Source organism: Passer domesticus, chromosome 12, assembly GCF_036417665.1.
Source record: "Passer domesticus isolate bPasDom1 chromosome 12, bPasDom1.hap1, whole genome shotgun sequence".
In the NCBI taxonomy this organism is placed as follows: domain Eukaryota; kingdom Metazoa; phylum Chordata; class Aves; order Passeriformes; family Passeridae; genus Passer; species Passer domesticus.
This window is the reverse complement of record NC_087485.1, coordinates 12,104,770-12,127,369: the sequence shown is the minus strand read 5'-3', so window position 1 is coordinate 12,127,369 and position 22,600 is coordinate 12,104,770. Positions and strand designations below refer to the sequence as shown.

Here is a 22,600-nt window from a genome sequence, read left to right as displayed (position 1 = left end):
AGGAAAATTTGCTTTTATCCATCCTGCCTGCTCATATCTCTATGGAAATGAAGCTGGCAATCATTGAGCGACTGAAGGAAACTAATGATAACAGGCAGATGCATGACAATAACTTCCACAGCCTGTATGTAAAAAGGCATCAAAATGTTAGGTAAGTGGAAACCCTAGAAATAATTGTATTGTTATATACTTCTGATTCTTATCAATACATATGGTCTGGTGAAATGAAAATTTGAAGGCAGACTTTGAGGCTGAAGTGAGCTTCTTTCCTGCTATGGGAAGATAACGTGTGTTGCACTGGTGTGCTGTCTTTTAAATCAGGAGAGATACTTGAACCTTTTTTGCTGGAGTTGTTTCCCAAAGAGGAGAGAGGTGTTTTCTGTTAAAAGCATTTCAATAGTTATGCTGACTGTGGAATTGATGTATCTTCATATTTCACTTTCCCTGCTTTTTCCTTTTGCTCTTGTCTAGCATTCTTTATGCAGACATTGTAGGATTCACTCGCCTTGCCAGTGACTGCTCTCCTAAGGAACTTGTAGTGATGCTGAATGAACTCTTTGGAAAGTTTGATCAGATTGCAAAGGTGGGTTTACAGTATCCTGTAGGCTAAAGGCCTTTAGAAAGTTTTTTTGCACAACAGGATAGTGGGGGTGTTAGCCCTCAAGTCAGGGAGGCAAGACTTCTTTTGCATTAAAGCTAACTGGCAAAATAACATTAAAACAAAATGTAAATCAAAAATGGGAAATGTAGCAAGTTGCTACTGTAATTCCAGTTCTTGGGTGTGGAGGTTTATCTGTATCATTTAGGAAATTGTCTGATGGTGGTAAGTGATTGCAGCAGGGTTGTGGGAGGTTCTGTGTGCAAACTCCACTGAGGAGCTTTGCTGTGTTCAGATCAAAGGTTTGACTCCACAAATGGAGAACTCTCAGACACACACTTATTAAATTCATAAACTCAGAGGCATCAGGCAAAGAGTTCTTTAGCTCAGGAGCGAACTAAATAAAGCTTCCCTTTACTAATGGCTACTTACAAAAAGTGTAAAATTGGGGAGTAGTTTAAAATGGTCCCTATTAAGGCATACCCTCAATACTGACCCCTCAGCCTGGCAGGAATTGTTACCACTTCCAGGTGCTGCTCAAGGTTAATTTTTTGCAGCAGTAATCACAAACTCAGGTTTTTATCTCTCACATTACAGGGACTGTATCACCTACATGTTTGTGTGTTGTGCTTGTGAAATCCTAAAAATTTGTCAGAAAAAGTTGGAAACTCTAAAATTAATGTAGCAGAGGAGTGAAATTGCTGTAATTAAACCCTTGTGGATATCATTGAATAAATTCTTAAGTATACCACTGATTAAAACCTGATGCTAAGACTAAGATGCTAAAAATATTTTTGACTACATGGCATTGAAATATCGTGGTTTCATGGCATGACTAATTTTTTGCATTTATCTGAATTCAGTTGTTGAGTTTAGGTACTGACAAATAAGTTATACTATATCTATTGCAATTGTATTGTTGTGAAGCAGCTATAAAGGCAGAGTAAGTTATGTCATCTTAATTGCCAAATGGCAAAATTTCTTTTAATGGTGAAGCAGAAGCTGAGGTTAAACACATTTGGTAAGGTTTTGTAACTGTTTTGCAGATACAAAAATAGGAAAATCTAGATTTTGAGTGATGAGTTTTAATTTCTCACTTATGCAAATTGCACTGAAATGTCTGGATTTAGTGAGTCAAGGTCTTTTGCAACTCTGTGGTTGAGCTGTGAGAAGAAGTTCCTGCTTTTTGTGCTATTTTTGTTCTGCCAGGGAGTATTCTGTCATCTTTTCCATAATGTACAAATATTGCAAGCTCCAGTTTACCTAATAAAAATGGATGGCTAAGCTGGACACTGAGCTGGATGCTGAAGTGCAGCAGCTCTAATCCAGGGCTGGCTTTCCCTGCTGATCCCTCTGAGCTTGTCACTTGTGGCACTGCTCAGAACCCACTGGGATGGATTAAGATGTGGAGAATGATGGATGTTCCCTAAAGGCTTTAACTGATGAGGGAGAACAGCTCAGTTTGGGAGATTGCCGCATATTTGGGCTGATTTTGGAGTTGATTTAGGAACTGTGTTCCCACAGCAGGTAGTGTTGAACAGCTGGAGCTATTGGCTGGCCCAAATGAAGCCGTCTCTGCTCATCAGTCAAACGTTACACAGCCTTGCAGAATTAGTCCTGGCTTCCTTGCAACCTTTGCAGTCAAAATTCTTCAGTAAAGTGTTCACAAAAGACAGTATCGGAGACTTTTTGCTCTCTCCTGCCAGTCATTGGCAGCAGTATCCTCTGTAGCACAGTTAGGAAAAATTTTTTTTGCTACCATTTAGTATCGTGGTTTTTTTATTAGCAATAGCAAACTGTAGTTGTGCCAGCTTCCTCTTCAGTCATGTTTGAAATAACAAAAACAAACCCATTTTGTATCTGCACAACTACCAGGTTGGGCATCTGAATTTCTAAGTTTTTTCTCAGTACTGGGAAGTTTTCTGACACCTCACACTGTTACTTATGAGGCTGCCATATAAAAATAGAGGAAAACTGCCCATAATTCAGATGAAGATTAAAAGATTGATAAATAGATTTCATCTTTTAGATGGTAAATTCTGTGACAGTTTTATTTTATTTATAATTTTTTTCAATTTCACACAGTTCCAAGAAAAAGGAGAGAAACTAACAAGATAATGTTATTTCAGAAATGTTTGAAGTGGTAATTTTTGTTCTGTCCAGGCATTCAGATGTGGGGCAAAATAAGTAAGTTATGTTTCAACATGGATTGAACAAAGCCTGACTCTCTCAAACCAGAACCTTTGGAGCTGCTAGCCTACTTGTAGTTCATTTTTTCCTGTTAAAAATGTTTGGTGTAATTTTGCAGGAGAATGAATGCATGAGAATAAAAATCCTGGGAGACTGTTACTACTGTGTGTCAGGCCTGCCTGTGTCCTTACCGGTTCATGCCAGGAACTGTGTTAAAATGGGGCTCGACATGTGCGAAGCGATAAAGTAAGTGTCACACAGAAGGCTGTTTAAAATATAGATACTGTGTAGATATTCAGATTTGAGATATTGAATTAAGTAATTAGTTTTCTTGTCAAAATTCAAAGTGTATTTATTAGCTGTACTTGCATAGTTTTGATAAGTTTTGCCCCATGATGAGACAGCAGGAGGAGATGAAATGACAAGTGTGCTCTAACCCCTGATGCTCCCCAGGCAGGTGAGAGAAGCCACGGGCGTGGACATCAACATGAGGGTTGGGATCCACTCCGGGAACGTGCTGTGCGGGGTGATCGGCCTCAGGAAGTGGCAGTACGACGTGTGGTCCCACGACGTGTCCCTGGCCAACCGCATGGAGTCCGCCGGAGTGCCGGGGTGAGCCGGGGCCGAGCCGGGCGGGCACGGCCCGGGGTCTGTCGCTGTGCCGTGACACACATCCTCACCTGGCGTGCTGCAAATACGACAGATTTCCACCACTGTGTACTTAGCAGAGCTGTAAAATGCTCGTATTTTCTGATTGCGTTTTCAACAAGCTATAAAATTCTATTCTTAGGCAAGAGGCTGCTTCTTGACCTTCCCATCATGGGAGAAACATGTGTGTTGTGTTGACTTAGTTAATCCATGCTGTACACAGGGATAATTCTACGTTTGTGAGTTTGGTTAGAGAACAGTTGTGCTCCTTAGGTCAACAAGGCCAAGCTGTCTTCATTCAGTGTTTCTGCTAATGCATTGATCAGCTCCACTTGATTTATATCAGCTCTATGTTCACCACCCCCAGCACTCAAACCCTACAAGCAGCTCAGAAATTAAAATGCATCCTGATGGGGAGTATTCCCACAAGGAGAGTCTGGAGCTGTTGTTTGTTGTGCATTTGCCATGGGCAAAAGGAAGGGAAGGGAGTGGTGCTGAATGGGAGGACTGAGGCTGAGCAGGAATATAACTTGCCATGTGCTGCTCAGTGATACAAGCACTGGGGCTGAGGTTGGTCTCTTGTAGCCTTTTTAAGATGCTCATTGAACAGAACAAATATAAATGTTTTTTGAAAACACCAATATTTGCATTTTCCTTGTTTAGGAAAGTATATTCTTTTCCTGCTTTCTAAGTTAAATTTAAGGATTAGAATTCATCTAAGAAACCTTCTTTTTTTTCTTTCTTATTTTGGTAGTTTACACAAGAAAGGCTGTTATAAGACTTTATTTTTTCATTTCCAAATCAGACCATGGTGGGTTTTTTTTTTTTTTGGTTTTTTTTTTTTTTTTGGTCGTGGTAGTCTGTACAAATTGGTTTCTTTCGGTAAGTATTTCAAACCAGTGACATGCAGGGCATGAAAAGCTATAGCTTTTCTTATTATTTCTGTACCTCAGACAGCTTTTAGGTATATGCTTGTAACTTAAAAATTAAAGTGATTTATCTTGATAGGGGGTTATGAATATCAAAATACTTTTTTGCATTGGTAACTGAAACAGAAAGAAAACTCGGAGCTAGGTTAACAGTTACACCACCAGCCAGGGCTGAAGGGTTTAGTGTGTTGATTCAGCATGATTAAACAAGAATACAGAGTTGTAAAGTTTCTTTTGTTGGTAAAACAAACAGCATGACAAAACCACACTTTGTTAGTCGCGTTTAGGACCTTTGCCTAATCTTGAAAACTGTGATTATTCCTGTATGGCTGTCAGGTTTATAGTTGATAAGCTGGTGAGGAATTAAGCTGGTTTAGTCTGTCATGCTGATCTGGAAACATTTTTCTTATTACTTCCTCTAGGTATAGCTGTGTAGTGCTCACTCATCTCGGGTTTCAAAACTGGCCAGAGGAAACATCTTCCACTTGTGGAAGACTGAGCCTGACAGGGTGGAAGGGGTATTATTAGCTATGCAAATGTTACGTTGTATTTTTTTCCCTGCTCTGCAAGGAATTATTTGTTGGAGATTCTTCATTCCAATGTTAGCTATTCCTGCTTCTTTGGAAGCGGTTCTGTCATCAGGAGCCAGCCAGAGGTTTTGTTTAAAATAGGAAGCATATCTATTTTAAGTTTCTGTAAATGAAGGAATTCTAAAGACTTTTTAAGTGATGCAGGAAAACTTCTAGCTTTTGAAGTATTTTCTGTCCAGTGTCAGAGTAACCTTGTTCATCCTCCTTGTGATTTTAAAAATTACTTACATTTGTAACAGCGTAATACATTGCTGAAGCAGAAAGGAGTAGCATAAAACTAAAAATGCATTTATGACCAATTCTGTCTGATGTGTAAATGCCTGAAAGCTCAGCACGTGTTATTCTGCTGTCAGCACAGGAAACTGGGCATGCTGTGCTGGGTGTTCTGTCCTGGCATGGCAAGGGCAGCAGTGCGTGCTCCAGCTTGCCTGGGAGAGCAGCTCTTGGTTGTGTGCTTATCCTGGAATCCAGGGAGCAATTAGTAACTGCTGAGAGATCACTGGCATCTAACTGGAAGAGAAGTTTGCAGTAAGATCAGAAATGTCCTACGCAGTGTGTGATTTGAGGGAGAGGAAGCTTGGAAAAATGCAAAATGGTGGGTAGTGAACAGCCCCATTCTCTGTGGAAGAAAATTATGCTTTAGAGCAAACTTTAAAATTTCAGATTTGACGATTCAGATTAATTGCAAAAGTATATAGTCAGGGTAACAATTAAACTGTTTTTGAGAAAATTACCAGTACACAGATAAAAGCAGGCTCCCTCTGCAATTCAGCTGTTACTGTTGGCTTGAAAAGTACTGAGGAAGTTTTTATTCTTCCTTCTTAGAAGCTACAGCCAGTAGTTTTCAGGTCTTGGACACGTTACCTTCATGCAACCTATGTCCAGCTTTAGGAAGGAGAGCTGGATGGAGCAGTGATTCCCTTGCTCTCTGTAGTTAGGCAGCAGTGCTGCACACTGCCAGTTTCCATTCTGGAATTGTGCTTTTCCCAGCCCTGAGCTAATGGATTCTAGGACAGTGGCTAACCCCTCTGTGCCAAAGAAAAGTAAGAAAAGCATGGGAAGATGAACAATGAAAAAGTAGAACTTAAGAAATGCAATTTTATGAACTCCCTCCAGTCTCTTGTTGAGAAATTATATGGAAAGATATTACTCATAACTTATGTGGAAATACACAATTTAAGATACTAAGTGAAATAACATTTAAGGGGAAGTGTAAATAGGTACAGAAAAATACGGGCTGCTCTCCTCAGAAGTGCATTGCTGTTGTTGCTGTGTTGCCTTTTCCTCGGATTGTTTCAGTCAGAAAAGCCAGACTTTCAGAATTCTCCTCAGAGCTAACAAAAAACCTTCCCCAGCTTTCTTTTCCCAGACTCTGTGTCTCCCCCACCCTCATGCATTTCTAGCACAAAGCAGTCCTTGCTTGGGTTTTGTTCATGAGTTTTCCCCGAAGCTCTCCCAACCTGCCTGTGAGCCTGCCTGTCTTGTGAGTCATCAGATTTCCTTTGATCACATTTCTTCTTGTTTCATTTACTTCCCTGCTCATTCCAATTTAATTTTATACCAATACTATCTCATTACGGGAAGTGTTTTTTAGGACATTTGCTATGAATGATGTACTATAGTAAGAGATTGCAAATATAATTTTAAGCACTGGCAGGATTTTTCAGTTGGCTGCCAAAGCAGGGGATGTCTGAAAAGCAGAAATGTCAGCAGTGGCCATTGAAATGTAAATGAAATGCTTAATGTGACCTTTCTGTGAGTGTTTGGGTCTCTTGTTCTTTCTCCTGTTCTCAGCCGTGTGCACATCACTGAAGCAACATTAAATCACCTAGGCAAAGCTTATGAAGTGGAAGAAGGGAATGGACACCTGAGGGATCCTTACCTTGAATCCATGAATATCAAAACCTACTTAGTGGTCGATCCAAGGGTATGTATTTGTTTTTAAACACGTATATTTATTCAAGTGTATACACACATAAGTACATAGGTTTCTGTGGTGCATAGAGCTGTTTCATTCAGGAACAGAATTAGAGCACGGTGTGAGTCACCTGAGTAGCTTGGATTTGGGAGTTCAGATCTGAAAGCACATCCTGCTTTTTTATGACATGCCTATTACATTGAAGGTAATAAGGTGTTATGCTGAAACCTCTTATGTGACCCACTTAGAGTAAAAACACATATATGACCAGGTATTTTTATGAATTGTCTCAAAAACCCAGGTTCAAAGATGAGGATGAAGGAATGAAAGAATACCTGTACTATGTGGTCATTTCCACCTAAAATATTCTTTGTAAAATAGCGTCAGACATCTTCCTCACTATCTGAAAAGTAAGATTCACCTTCTTTTCAGGGTGTGAATTTAGCAACTATGGGCTTCTCCTTTAGGACCTGGTAACTACAAACACTTGGAGTATTGCTATTTTGAATTGGCTTGTGGTTGATGAGGAAAATGTTTCAAATGAAAAAAGAATGCAGATGAGAAACTTCTTTCCTTCCTGATCTCTACAGGAAGGAACAGCATAGAGCCACTTTTAATTAGCAAGAACTCCCACCCAGCACATATTTTCAGAATGAGGACCTCTGTCTATTAAAAAGGTCTCTGCTCCCCTGAAGATACTTGTGAAATGTTAGAGAGTTATCAGTCACTGATGTCTTGGTTTATTCTGTAGTTTTAGCTTCCCTGTAGTTCTGCAAGGGTATTGCTGTGTGCGGTGTCTGTACTGCCTGCCTCAGCACCTGTGACACAGAGATATAATCTAATGTGGAGTCTGTAATTTGTGGGACCTTCTAACCACTGTTTTGATACACCCCAGCTCAGGAGTTTGGCACCTTTTTCCCTGCTGTAGTGCTGACTTCAAGGGAACTCTATCTGTTCATAGATCCTGTGAGCCCTTGCGTCACTGTACATAAACCTGGACGTTTGACTGTTGCAGTGTTGCAAGCCAAGTCTGGTAAAGGCAGCTGAAGCAATTAATTGTGTGTGCTGTGATTTGCTTTAGCTCACCTTAATTAAATGAGAGAAACGAATTGAGGTTGGCTGACACGTTGCTGATGTGTTCAGAGCCCTACAAAACTGCGAGATTTTTGTAGTCTTAAACTACTCAACGCACAGAGCTTCGGCATTTTGTAATTTGTCTGAATTTGTTTTGTACATGAGCGTGTTTTCTTTCTGTTAGTCCAAGCAATGCCTCTCAAACAATCACCTCCCCAAAACCCGAGTGAACGACGGGCTGAAGATGCGCGCGTCCGTGCGGATGACGCGGTACCTGGAGTCCTGGGGCGCGGCGCGGCCCTTCGCGCACCTGAGCCACCGCGAGAGCGTCAGCAGCGACTCCTCGGGCTCGCAGGGCCGCCGCAGGAAGGTCAGCCAGAAAAGGGCCACGGGCAGCCAGCAAAGGCAGCCAGTGAGGGCCATGGGCAGCCAGCAGCTGCAAACTGCTCTGGAGCCTGCACTCTGAAACTCTTCACCTGACTTTAGTGGCTGCGCCTCTGCTCTTACCCTTGGCGCTCGGTGTGTGCACAGCTGAGGGGGTGTCTGTGCAACACCTCCTTCTGTCAGACCTTCACCACTCTCAGACTGCCAATCTCTCTAGCATACTATAATCGTGTTTATCCTCATAGCAAAACTATATTTTCCCTATTATTTTTCCATCTTGAAATCCTGCCTGGTGCATGTGGTTTCGTAAAAAAACCCAGATAGATATACTCAATACTTAGTTGAAATATATAGAAAATAAGTAAGTCCCTCTACATGCTCTCTCAGCAACTGGATTTTATCAGTAAAGAATTTTTAAGATCAAGAATTCTTAAGGTTTTTAAGATTTTTAGTATAAGAAAACTAATTTTTCCTTCCATCTCCTCTTCCTGAAGGCTGGAAGTAGGAGGTGTGCACGCTTTCAGATGTTGTCCTGGAGCCACAGCTGTAGTAAATTTTAATTTAAGCATCCATCCATCCATCCATCCATCCATCCATCCATCCATCCATCCATCCATCCATCCATCCATCCATCCATCCATCCAGATGTGTGGAATTAGTTTCCAGTCTGCTTGCCTGTGCTGGTGCTTGCTTAGTTATTTTGTTTTGTAGAGAAAAATGAGAGGGAATATCTGAGAAGGAAGATGTGAGGGAAGATGTTAAATTATTTTCCAACAACCTTTTTTTTTTCTCAGAAAACACTCACTTCTCACTTGTTAAAGCAGCAAATGTTGGTGGAAAGGATTGATTTTTAGAAACATTTCTGTTTGAGAATGGTTCTTGATTTCTTTTATTTCTGAATAAAAAATTGTTTGGGCAGTTTCTTGATGTTTGTTTCCTATAGTTGTTTGCTATTCAAAGAATGTGTAATTTATTCAGAATTTCTATTTTATTTAGGAAATACCTTTGTGTTCTACTGGGCGCCAGAGAACTTCTGATAGGTTTGTCAAGTACTTTTTTTTCTTTTTCCTTTTTTTTTGTTTTTGGTGCTCCTCTTGCAGTTCAGTGTGCTGTAAGGATGTGATCATTTGGTTGATTAATCACTGTGTGTATGGTAGTCCTGCCTTAGAAAGGTTAAGCTAAATCTTTGGCCTTTGGAAGATTTCTCAGCTCATGTTTGTTATTTTTAGCAGACTCTAAAAGGAGCTTCTTGTCTCACTGTCCGCCCAGTCACTCAGATTGCATTTTGCTTGCTGGGCTGCAGCAGGGTGGGAGGGAATTGGGAAGGGAGAGCCCTAAAGTGGAAAGTTATGGATTCAGTTAGTGTTATTAATGTTTGTCATTACAATGTGATAAGAATTATCAATGGTACCAGTAGCACTGAGTTAAATGAGGAACTGATTTTTGCTTTTGGAACATTCCCTCAGTTTGTCAAAATACTGTCTTGAAAAATGCATGATTTGGGTGACTAGAGAAATGTTTAGTAAAGTGCTCATGGGTGTGTTTTTTAATCAGTTTGGAGCATTCTGGTTTAACTTTTGCCTGGAGGCTTGCCCCACTGTGTGCTGAGAAAGTGTACTCTATACACATTACATGTTTCTGAGTAGCATTTGTCACACAGACTTCTTTTCATCCTCAGAAATTCATCTCAGAAGGGAAGGATGGAGGAAGATATTTATGATGAAATGATGTCAACCATTGAAGGCCTCAGTTCAACTACGTATGTAGTATTTTAATTTGTTCTTCATCTTTTCTTTAAGATTAACCTGCATTCTCAATTTAAGCCTAGATATAAAATACATGTATACAGTTATCAGGATTTTTGTCTTGCCCTTTTTTTGTCTTTGTTTTTATTTAGTTTCTGTTTTATTTTTTAATTTGAATATGAGTGTTACTGCATTATTTTGCAGGAAGCCAGTGATCACTCTTGCTGTTCAATGTTTTCTTTATTAAAACAAGAACTATCTTGAGATGGGGTGCTGTCCTGAACAAAAAAAAACTACATATAAAATCAAAACAGTTTTGTGGGTAATAAAGTTGCTTTAGTGCCTGGTCCACTGAAGGCAAATGGTCTGTCTGGATGGGTAATTCCTTTGGCAGTGCATTTGCATTTAAAAGCAGGCAAACAGGCAGTGGTTGTGGTTTGGGTTTTCTTTTTTTTTTCTTTTTTTTTTTTTTTTTTTTTTTTTTTTTGTTTTTATTTAAAATACAATACTTAAATTCCTAACAAATTTTTAAAACACTGAATTGAAGAAAAACTCTTTCGTCCATCTAAATGCTAGGAAGGCTGTACCTCAGGTATTCCTAATAGGAGTCTGATATTATTTAAGGGAAGTTTTTGGAGGCTGTGAGCCTTCTCTAACATCTGCTGTTACACTTTCCTATTCATCAGCCTTCAGGAAGGTTTGGAGCTGCATTTTTCATGTAGCTGGCAGATGTTGCTGTCTGTGAGTGTTGTGGATCTGCCTGTCAGATGAGTAAAAACATTGTTCTTACTGCTTTGTTCTGCCATGAAACATCAAGCCCTTGCAGAAGCATCAGTGTGTTAAGATCCCTGTGGGGCCTCAGGTGCAGGGATTATTTTGTGTCCTGTCCTTGGCCCTGTGTGCTCCTGGTAACCCCTGTCTCTCTCTGGCTGCAGTCCGTGGTGTGGCAGGTCAGATGACTTCTGTGGATTCTCGCTGATCTTTGCAGAACCTGGCCTTGAAAAAGAGGTTGGTAAGAGCAAAATAATCCTTCCTGGTCTTTGATTTGCCCTTCAGAGCAGCATAAGAGTATGTTTGAAACTTTGCATTCTGAAACTGGATTCTGGAGGTGACTGCACGTCCTGGAGGTTTTTGGTAACTAATGGAAAGCAGATTTCAGGAGTGTTTAAACTGGTCATTCTTCCCTGAGAACACAAATTCTGAGCTTAAACAAGATTGTCTCTAATCTGTGGTCAAATTCTTGCCATAAGGGAGTTAGTGGGAGTTTGATAATTTTTATATAAACTACTTCCCTTAAAAGTAATGAGATTTAAAGAAGGAAAGAAAAAAAAATTCTGTATCCATAATGAAAACACTTTGTTTGCTGTGGCTGTATTATTGTAGATATAATGCTGATATTTGTTAGGTGCACTGTAGTTTTTCTGTTTGAATAACTGCTGTTAAATTTACTGTGCTGTGGATGTAGTTACTGGTGTGGATCTGTACATACACTTTAGGTTTACTTCTGTGTATGTCCTTTCTTGATAAGGATTTTGACCATGGGAATCTGTGGAGAGCTGTTTTGCATACTGCCTGGATTTTCCTCTAGGCTGGAAGTTTGGAAATTATCCTCTGGCCTGGGCAGTTTTTCTTGAAAGATGTTCAAGTGACTGGGTTTTTTTTTGGTGGTGGTCTTCTTTTGTTCAGTTTAATATATTTTTAATAATACAGTATGAACTTTTATATATGTGTCATCACAAGAATGTAATAAAAAGAAGAAAAAACACCCCTGAAATGACCCTGATGCTTTGTTCTGTGTTTCAGTATCGCACCATTCCCATTCTGAAACTCAAGAGTTACTTTGTGTGTGCCAGTTTTGTGTTCCTCTGTATATTTGTGATCCAGATGCTTATCATGCCAAAGTAAGTGCTGGTATTTTAATTATTTATAATTCAAATGAACCAACAGCTAAAGTGAAGTGCATGTGAAGGCTCTTTTCAGAACTTTTTGGAGTTTCTGAAGGGTTAAATTTAAGAAACATACATTAATTTACCCTATGATAAAGGATTACATAATGTTGTTGGCATAAGAGCTAAGATATTAGTATGAAAATAAAATAAAAATATTTCTTTAATATTTTGTTTGCTTAGTACATACAGGGAGGAGGTCAGTTTTATGAGAACATTGTAAGGCTGTAAGGACATTGAGCAGTAGGAAAATGGGATTTAGCTGGTTAAACTGTGCTCAGTGATCCTTTTCTGTAGAGCTACAGGGAGGCAACTTTGAGCTGCTAGTCACAGCCCCAAGAAAGCAGGTGATGGATATTCTGAAGTGTATGGCACGTTTGTTTTTTGTGGCTGTTGCAGTGCAGTTTCCATGTGGTTTGTGCACAGGCAGTGGCTCAGGCCATCAGGAGCAGAATCTCAAAGCAGCGATTGTGCAACAGAGCAACCATAACCTGTGTGATGCTACGGTTATTCAGTGCTATTTGAAGAAAAATCATATTTAAACTTGGTTTTTTTAGTGCTTTCTTCTTCTGTTTAGAACTGCAGAACTGGGAATTTCCTTTGGAGTTGTTGCAGTCATCATTGCGCTTGTTTTGTTTGTGTGCTTTGCTGAGAAGTGTCTGGTAAGTTTACTTTTAAAAAACACTTCCTGTTTTCAAAAGTGGATGGATATATTTCAGCAACATGGTCTGTCTTTTAGGCTGAGGAAATTTTAGTAATTTCAATAGGAGTTACAGGAGCCTTGAACCTCAGATTAGCAGAAGATTCCATTGCCTGAAACAGCTTTTCATGTCTGAAAATTCTCAGATTCATAATTATTTAAATAATAATTCAGAATTATTTGAGTACAAGAATAGATGGTTAGGAGGGAGGACATGGGGTTGGTTTTCTAAAATGTATTTTTATGTTCGTCATTAATAGTAATTTTGGTTGTAAATACTGTTATTGTCTCTGCTGGAAACAATATTGAAATAAGTTGGAGCAGAAGATCAGTTTTCATAATAATTTATGAAGTGTAATGAAAATTACAAACATATGAATAATTTATTGGCAACAATTTCATGGCTGTTAGAATTCCAAATTCACCATTACATCAATTGGGACACTTTGCACTTGTAGTTCCTTTTTCTTTGCATTATTAAACACATGCAATTACTGTTTAAAAATATATAGTGACAGAGAGAGCCCCTAGTGATGGGGAGTTCAATGACACAGAGAAAAAAAAAAAGTGCTTTTCAGCTCAAGAAGTGCCAGGGGGTAGGGTGGGGAGAGGGAAGGGATTTTAGGGAAGGGATTCTAGAATATTACTTGCACTCATGAAACCTGCACTGTGCCAGAGCAAGGACGTGCAGCACCCAGTGAGGGGATGGAGCTCTCCAGGGAAAGAGTCTCTTACAGAGCCACGGTCAAGCTGTGCAAGGGGGAAAGAAAAAGAAAGGAAAAAATTGCACTCAGAACATGGGATAAAGATCTATGACTCATTTAATTGTATGGTTAGACAGATTTATGGATTTTATGTATGTATGGTATTTATATATGTATAAACATGAATTTTTGTATATATACCTGCAGAGAGAGAGAGGTGTGCGTGTATATGCATTCATGTGTTTGTTCTACATGTGTAGAAACGTATGGAGAAAACAGAAAATTCCAGGACTGCACTTACATGAGACTTGAGTTTTATGCTTGGGAGTGTTTTGGAGTAGGCAAATAATGTAATAATGCTTGCAGTCATTAAAATTATATGCTTTACTGGATTTTTTTTTTTTTGTCTATAGCAACAACTGGAGGACATAGGGGGAATGGGGACTGCCTAGGGTTGGTTTTGTTTTATTAATCTAAAAATGTAGTTCCAAATATAACATTATAGCTCTATAACTAAAAAAATAAAAAAAAAATTTGCTGCATTTTTATTAACTTTTCTCTAGAACTTTCAAACCATAATTCTGTATTTTTAAAGCATGAATTCAGAAAATCTTAGCACCCAGCTCCTTTGAAGAAAGGAAGCATTGTTTCTGTTTTCAGTTGGGGAAAGGTGTTAGACATTGACTCAGAACAAGGAGATTCAAAGTTCTAAATTAGAATTCCAGAGAAGGCTCTCAACACTTTCCTGCAGAACAAAGGTCAACTTTATATTTAGAAATATTTCTTCCCCTGTATCAAAGTGTTATCTGTTACTGAAACTAATTAATTGTGTTTACAGAAGTGCTGCTCAGATCAGTGGCCTCTCCTGCGCCGTCTGTGTGCTGTCTCAGAGAAGGTGGAAACAATGCCTTTACTCAGGCTGCCTTTAGCAGTCGTCACTATAGCAGCCTTGCTGATTATAGCCATTTTTAATTTGGTAGGTAATCACATTAATTAATGAACTTATTGTGAAACCCACAGTTTAAGTAACTTCCTGCTTTCTTTTCATCAAGTACCAGTTTTTGTTGCTTTTTCTAATGCCTGATTTACAACACGAGTTGATTTGCACAGGGATAGTGCATGATGCCAAGTAAAATTTTATTAAAATTTTATTAAAAATAAAAGGTCCTAGATTGTGGAACTGAAAGTACACTTGATAGACTTCAGTTCTACAAACTTTTCTTGTTTTCAAGATGGCACTTATAACTGCTCTTGATTGTAACCCTCCTCACTAAGATATTTTCCTGTTTTAAAGTGGTTTGAAATGTTTGGCAGTGGCAGGCAGCACTTTAAGCTGGTATTTGCACTCACTGGTAGTAATGTGGGTGGGGGAAGAATATAGCTTGGCTCTCTTCTAAAAGCAAAGGCACTGGGGATAGGTACAGCTGGAGTAAAGTGGAAATGGCATCTGTCTTTTAAATTTAGTTTGAATATTATATTGCACCTGGGGCATGTGCATTTGAATAACTGTGCTGGTTTTTTATTTAAACAAGCTCTGTGTGTAATCAGTTCCACTTAGCTGATAGTTAACTACTAAAACTGATGTCCTCCTGTTCCCATGTGTTCCTTTGCCTTGCCGTTCTTCTGATTCCATGGGGACTTCCTTCTGAAAGCAATACTGCAGAAAATGCTTAATTTTCTTTCATAGGGTGTTTTTTCTGCTGGCTTAGGTCCTTGAATTGGCTCACAGTGGTGTCATGTGAACACCACCAGAGACAGACTGAAAGGAAACAGGAACAGCAGCTGTGAAACTGGGGGGTGAGACAAAACCACATATTTGTGCCAGGTAGCTGCTAAATTAACATAGCCATAATGTAAACCTTTACCCCCAGTTAGAAAATAAGAAAGTTAGTAAATTCTAACCTTCTTGCAGCTTGTGTGTGCATATATGTTTAATACAACTACATGGGATGCATTTGTATTTCAACATTTATTCAGCAGCAGTGAAAAGACAACCAGATCAACACTCTTTGTAAAATACATAGGGAAAAAAATCAGTGATTACCTGCTAATAAGTTTGTATGATGGTTTTATTGATGTGTTTTGTTTTGTGGTTTTTTGGTTTTTTTTTCTTCCCCTCAAATAAATCAAGACTACTGAAAAGAGCAAACCTGCCAACTTTACTGGATCAAATGACCTGAGTGCTACCACCTATGTGAGTAGAGTACCATCCTAATTTCTAGGATTGAAATGAAATGAGTCTTGGATGGTGGGTATTGAATCATAGCACATCCTGAATTGGAAGGCACCCACAAGGATCATCAAAGGCCAACTCCTATCATGTAGGATGATGTCATGATGGATGGCAACATTTTTATATTTTTTTCTTCTTATTTATAAAGATAGGGTTATGGGTTTTTTTAATTGTTGAACATGAAGACTTGTTCATGACACAAGGCAGTTTTAAGGAATATTTTGTATTTCTGTATATAGCTTTCTTGTGCATCCTTTAGGGATGTTCAGAAGTCTGGGGTATTCATGTAAAAAACTGAAGTTTTGGTTTATTTTGGTCTCTCAGAATATTTGAAAGGTATTCTCTAGCATTTCTGTAAGGGTAAATTCAGCACTTACTAGTGACACAGGAATATTTCTCAGGGTTTCACTTTTTATGTCTTTAATGCCAGAGTAGTGTTCTATTTTGAGTTCATCCAAATGTTTGGGATACTCCTTTGTCACTTGGCCACCCCTTTAGATGACGGACATATTTTTGAATTATGTGCAGCAAGTTGTGTGAGGAGCCTTTCATTCAGATGCTTATGAAAAATGATAAGTTACACATATGAAATGCACATTGTGCTCACCTGGTAATTTTTTGTTCTTGCATGTTTGTAAATCAGGCTTTTGGAAACACAACTCATTCCTGCGTAGAGGAAACTGTAAGTAGTGAATGCATCTTACTTAGGCCTGATCTTTGAATGTGGTGTATATTACTGACAAATGGCAGGTTCTACTGATGTGTGAAAGGAAGCTTTTTTAGATATCTGACAGCAGAAAAAATTGTTCATGAAATCAAGATAATTCAGCTGTTGTTGTTGCACTAAGTACAGCTTTGCAGTTTTTAGAAATTTCAGACTTAGAAGTAGGTCTAAATCTTTAAGGAAAAAACCAGGGTGATGATAATGTTTGAGTCTGAAAGATGAGAGCTGAACTTGCAAGTGTCCCAGTAAAATGTTTACAGAGTGAAAGGGCTTAAGTGGCTGACAGACCTCTCTTGCCATTCTCTACATAGTGGTTCCTTTTTCAGAGGTTTGGCTTGAGGTAGAGTGTTCAATATCTTTTGGAGGGATACTCAGTGTCTTTAGGATGACAGAGTTGGTCTAATGTGTGATATATGGGCTCTGATTAGGAGCTGCCTCATAAATTGTTCTGGCTTCATTCACTTCAGTAGAAATGTTAATTATTTAGCCAAGAATCTCACAGTTCTGTGGTAGGCCTGTGCTATTACAGGTGGGAAAACAGTGCTTTGTGCATAAAGAGAAATGAATGCTTGAGGAGCCGAAGCTGAGATAATTTGGAGCTGCTTGCAGCCTGAAGCAGCCAGCTGAGCCCCTCACAGCTGTGCCCGTGGCTGCAGGCAGCAATGCTGTCTGCAGCACACACTTGGTACCGTGTTTGGTGCTGCCAGCTGCAGGCTGGCCTTGGACACCCTGCCTGAGCTGGGGCTCCCCTGCTCAGTAATTCCATAGTGGGGACAGTGGCCATAGCTTGATAATGCTTATTAGCATCAATCACAGTTCTTCTAAGGAGCTGTGCCTCAGGCTGGATAACCAGTCAGTGTCCACGTGTTACTGGTGTGGGAGCTGGGAATGGGGAATCTGCTCTAGGTTACAATGGGAAAGCAGTCAGAATAGGATTAGAGCACTGGACTTGCTGGTTCTATGGACTATGAACCTACTTTAGGTTACTCTTGAAGTTTGAATAAATAATTGCTTAAATTAATAAACTTCAGGAGATAAATTTTCGACACTTCAGTTTCTATCTGGCATTGTTTACTTATGTTGATTTTCTTTTGTTTAAATATTTTTGTTTACCCATAACAAATTCTAAAAGTAAATGAAAATCAATATTAAGTTCATCCTTTTAGTGACATTAAAAATAAAGCTTTAAGTCATTGCAATTTTTTTGCTTTAAATTGCAGTGACCATGAACTCAGAGCATTTGCTGTGGTTTGAACATTTCTTAGACATAAGCTCTGAATAATGCAAAGGCTCTTTACCTTTACCTTCCTCTTTTACAGTATTATGCTTACTGCTGTATATTGGGGTTCATTGCCTGCTCGGTGTTTCTTCAAATGAGCTTCGAACTCAAAGTTCTCCTCCTCTCCATTGCTGTGACTGTCTACCTCATAATTTTTAATACCCTTCAGCACAAAGACAACTATGGCAACAGTACCAGGTGCACTGTAAAGTTTCTCATCCTTTTATGTTTCATTTAAGGAGGTATTAGATTTTTGTACTGGAATATTGAAATATCAAAATCACATAAGCCAGACACTGCAAACCTTTCTGTAAAGTTAATAACATGGAAATCCTATTAGACTATGTCACTTTTTTTACATATACTTTTTAAACAAAGTATATGTTCTCTGGAAAAAATCTGTGATGTGGCTTCTGAGATCCCTAGAAGCCTTGGACTACATTAAGGACTAGAGAGTAGAATATTAATGTAAGGTTGATCTTATGTTATGAAGAAAAGCCTTGCTAAATTCTGAGGCTCAAGCTTGGTGTCAATAGGATGGTGAACTCTTACAGGTATTTTGAAAAGTAACAGCAATTTACCTGATCTAATTGCAGAAACTGAAAATACTGAAGAGAAATCACATGCAAAGTCTTTACTGTTAATTTTCAAGTCTTTCTCAGATTCCTCAGCATAGTCTCAGCGCTGAAAATTTAGAATAAATTTATTTTACAGGGGCTGTAACCTGTCAGTACACCTTAAAAAACCTTGAGTGAACTTAATCATTCATGTGATGAGAATTTAATTTGCATTTGTAAAAAGTAATAGGTGTGGTAAGACTGATCTTACTATGAAATATGAATGGTGATTCAGATACAGATATGATTTAATTGCTGTCTTTGTCTTAGGAATTCAGGTTTTTAATTTGTTATTGTCTTTCCTTCCACAAATAAGAGTCTGTTTTCCTATCTCAATGTTTTGTTGGCTGTGTTTTTGTAGGGTGGTGTGGGGTGGGAGCTGAAACTCAGTCTGGTGGAAATTAGATGGCTCCATTAAGATAAAGCCCTGTTTACTTGAGCATCTCACTACATCAGCTACTGAACAAGGTTTCAACAGCCAGTGTGTTGTGGTGTGAAATGCATCATTCCATGAGTTGGACTGGCTGATCATCCTTTGTCGTTGCTTGGGCAGGAGCTGTGCACAAATGAGCAGTGACACTGTGGTGCAAGTCTGGGCAGACACCTTCTTCCCTTCACCTCCCACCACAACCCCTCAGAGTGCAGATTTTCTTAAAGCATACAGATGACTTTGTATTGCTTTCTTTTTTTCAGGTTTTTCATCAAAGAGCCAAGGATAATGACTAATTTATATCTGGTTCTGTTTTACATAACCCTAGTTTTACTTGCAAAACAGGTATGTGTTTAAAACACAATCACCTAGTTCCTTTATGTGCAGCACCTTGACTTAGATAAAATGCAAAAGTTGAAATTGTGCTTTACATTAGTATATATTTTTATCTTTTTTAATATTCTGGTCTTGCAGGTAACACACTTGTAATTAGTTTTTGGTAATGAAAGAATTATTACTGTGAAAGAATGGGGACATATTTCTAGTTTTCAACATTGTTTGCATCACAGATGTGAGAACATCCTGGTTCTTCTAGTTTTGAGCTATCTGTATTTATATATCAGTATTCATTCTAAATCAACATAGCAATTCAAGATAAAAATAATTATATTACTAAAGTGTCATTTTGGTAAATACACCTGATGGTATCAAATGACATTTTGTCTTAGTGGCTGCTTCATATTTTTCTGACCTTTGCTCTCAAAGCATATTTTTCATAACTATATAGACTCAAAAGGACTTGAAGAAACTGTTGCTACTACACTTCTTGAGAAAATTGCCTAATATTTTTCAGTGAGTTATTTTATGGATTTAATTTATCATATTTGATCTCTTTGCAGATTGACTATTACTGTCGACTGGATTGTCTGTGGAAGAATAAGTTTAAAAAAGAACATGAACAATTTGAAACTATGGAGAATGTTAACAGGCTTTTGCTGGAAAATGTACTTCCAGCACATGTTGCTGCATATTTCATTGGAGAAAAACGAAATGAGGTGTGTTGAGCCTCTCCTATGTGAAGGACAGCAAATTGGATTTCTGTGATATATATTACACATGATGTGAAAAAGAGCACAGACTGTAAACTTCTGCAGTCTTTGCCTCTTGTTTTTATTCCAACAGCTTTGTCAACCCAAGAACCTGTTAACCAGATGCCCTCAAAAAAGTGAAAAGTTTTAGTTTGGCAAATATTTAAATGAGATTTACTGCTTTCCAAAGACTGTATTTTATCAGAGAGGATAGGTCATAATTTTTAGGAAATGAGTTGAGGAGCAGATAGTATCTCCCAGAGAGAAGTTCATTGATAATGATTTTTTAAAGAAATCTCATTCTGCCAGCACGTCATCAGAGAGAACTCTCAGAAGAGTGACAATGTCCAAGTAGATTGAAATGTTTAAGGTATCTTTAAGGAATCTCAGCTTTTCCTTAGGCAAATCCATTTTGTTAATGTTTCTGATAGAATAAGAGATGTGGTTGACTTCATAGGAAAGCTGTAATTTGATTTCTGGTTACAACAAGTATCATGAGTGTGAGTACCTGTGGGGGAGTGTGGCTGCTGACAATATGTGGGTTTATTGCTTTCCTTTAGGACTGGTACCATCAATCCTACGACTGTGTCTGTGTCATGTTTGCATCAGTACCAGATTTTAAGGTGTTTTACACCGAATGTGATGTCAATAAAGAAGGCTTGGAGTGCTTGAGGCTGTTAAATGAAATCATTGCTGATTTTGATGAGGTAATTAAGCTTCTGTCACAAAAGCGTTGGATTGCATATTTACTGCAAAATAAATGTTCCACAGATCTGTGAGCATTAGAGGGGGAAAAACCATTTTTATGCTGTAGTAATATTCTGGCTTCAGCCCTGCAATCTTGAAGGATATTTTCCTGTCTGGTTGGGATTTTCAAGTACTTCATCTAATCCATTAGAAGTATGGTTTGAAAGTCCTGACTTTAAGGACTTTATTTCAATACTTCAGTGCTTTCAGTTCTCCTATGAGTGGTTAGAGCACAACTGTGAAACTAATCCTCAGTAATCTTCATGTGAGTGATAGTATTGCTAGAGATGTTTAATGCTTATGGTAGACAGTATAAGATTTCTGGTTAAATACTACACTGAAATATGGTATTAAAGTCTCAAGTTTTTATTTTCTTTCCATTCAAACAGCTCTTGTTGAAGCCTAAATTTAGTGGTGTTGAAAAAATAAAAACAATTGGAAGCACTTACATGGCAGCAGCTGGTCTCAGTGTAACACCAGGCCAGGAGAACAACCAGGTATGTTGGCTCTGAATCTGCCTTCAGTATTCTGTGGGTGCATAGGTGTGCTCAAAGTTACAAAACATGATACAAAAAAGTATATCATGAACAGTGACTTCCTGAAATGTGGAAAATGATGACAAAATTGTATTGTCCCCTGCTGATTTCACTATCACTTAGTTCCATTTTATTTCTGAATTAAGTTATTCAGTCTGTAATCCCAGCATACTTTTTACATCTTTCATCTTTGATTCCAGTAGTTTAACATTGCTAGATGCATAACAGAAGGACTCTAATAACAGGGGAGTCAAAGAATGGCAGCCAAAGAAAAGGCCATCTCAGAACTGGACAGTCAGCTTTTTCTGATACCTGAGAACTGGCACAGAAAGAGAATCCTCAAGTGCCACATTAGGTCTTAAACTGTTACCTGGAAGAATTAACACTAATTTCTCTGGCTCATTTTCAGTATAGCAGGTTTGTGTATGACATTAAGATGCATATACTAATATATGCATATAATAATTATATACCCAAAATATGTAAACTTAAAGGTGAAACCATAAAGGACAGACAATAATTTGTTATAAAATGTAATCGTATCATGCTTGTTGTCTCATACACATCCCAGCTGTATTTAATGGAGTTTTGAAATTCTGCAGTTCTGCATTTACAAGGATGAGTGGTCTCATCCTTATAAACACTCTGGCCACTTCTAGGACTGCTTTGGAGTAGCAGCCTGACACAGCCTTTCGTGTTGTAATTTGGTCATTAATATGTGTTATGACTTGCACAGGACAGGGAAAGGCAGCACGCTCACATTGGGATTATGGTGGAGTATGGAATTGCCCTGATGAGTAAACTGGATGGCATCAACCGACATTCCTTTAACAACTTCCGCCTGCGTGTTGGTGAGTTCTGTGTGTGGGGAACGTGAGCTGCACACTCACACAGGGAGAAACAGGCAGGGTGAGGTAGGTCCAAGTGCTGAATAGCCACAGGCAGTATTGTCTGGTCAGCTTTTCAGGCAGGCCAAGCTCCTCCACGGATGGGCTTTTTCTCATCCCTGGATGACTTTGGAGGAAATGAAAGATCCAGATGAAGAGTGAAGTACCCTGTTGGTGACTGTGGACTGAAGACAGTATTGTCATTACAGTGCTCATTTCTGTATATTAAAAGTAGAAGAGGAAGAATTTTCTTTGTGCCCTAGACTTCCCATTTTGCAATGAGTGAGTCACTTCACATTTCCTGAGCCTCAGTATGAATATTTATAGAACAGTACTAATACTGATTGCTAGACAGGTGCTGCAGAGTTAAGTTTTGGGATGTTTTTTTTATCCCTGAAGCTACAGCTAACACAATCACATCTCTTTCTACCTCAGTAACGACAGCTGCTTGTGTTTCTGCAGGGATCAATCATGGCCCTGTGATTGCTGGTGTGATTGGTGCCAGGAAGCCTCAGTATGACATTTGGGGCAACACTGTTAATGTTGCCAGCCGAATGGAGAGCACAGGGGAGCTTGGCAAGATCCAGGTAAAACTATGAGCCTTGCAATGTCCAAAGCATGATTTCTAATTGG

General features: G+C 38.8%; 1 protein-coding gene across 15 annotated transcripts in view; it reads left to right on the top strand.

The window, feature by feature from the left end:
- The window catches only part of ADCY7 (adenylate cyclase 7), a 58,264-nt gene that overhangs the window by 32,804 nt on the left and 2,860 nt on the right, over nucleotides 1-22,600 (top strand). For all 15 annotated transcript variants that reach the window (XM_064386319.1, XM_064386333.1, XM_064386322.1 and 12 more), the window contains 21 exons: nucleotides 3-151; nucleotides 472-583; nucleotides 2,907-3,034; nucleotides 3,242-3,400; nucleotides 6,750-6,882; nucleotides 8,132-8,317; nucleotides 9,328-9,371; nucleotides 10,010-10,090; nucleotides 11,012-11,084; nucleotides 11,880-11,977; nucleotides 12,600-12,684; nucleotides 14,265-14,402; nucleotides 15,558-15,620; nucleotides 16,303-16,341; nucleotides 17,703-17,860; nucleotides 18,973-19,054; nucleotides 19,609-19,764; nucleotides 20,358-20,504; nucleotides 20,934-21,041; nucleotides 21,817-21,931; nucleotides 22,430-22,554. In XM_064386319.1, coding sequence (XP_064242389.1) covers nucleotides 3-151; nucleotides 472-583; nucleotides 2,907-3,034; nucleotides 3,242-3,400; nucleotides 6,750-6,882; nucleotides 8,132-8,317; nucleotides 9,328-9,371; nucleotides 10,010-10,090; nucleotides 11,012-11,084; nucleotides 11,880-11,977; nucleotides 12,600-12,684; nucleotides 14,265-14,402; nucleotides 15,558-15,620; nucleotides 16,303-16,341; nucleotides 17,703-17,860; nucleotides 18,973-19,054; nucleotides 19,609-19,764; nucleotides 20,358-20,504; nucleotides 20,934-21,041; nucleotides 21,817-21,931; nucleotides 22,430-22,554 — 2,379 coding nt within the window. The remainder of the gene's footprint in view (nucleotides 1-2; nucleotides 152-471; nucleotides 584-2,906; nucleotides 3,035-3,241; nucleotides 3,401-6,749; nucleotides 6,883-8,131; nucleotides 8,318-9,327; nucleotides 9,372-10,009; nucleotides 10,091-11,011; nucleotides 11,085-11,879; nucleotides 11,978-12,599; nucleotides 12,685-14,264; nucleotides 14,403-15,557; nucleotides 15,621-16,302; nucleotides 16,342-17,702; nucleotides 17,861-18,972; nucleotides 19,055-19,608; nucleotides 19,765-20,357; nucleotides 20,505-20,933; nucleotides 21,042-21,816; nucleotides 21,932-22,429; nucleotides 22,555-22,600) is intronic.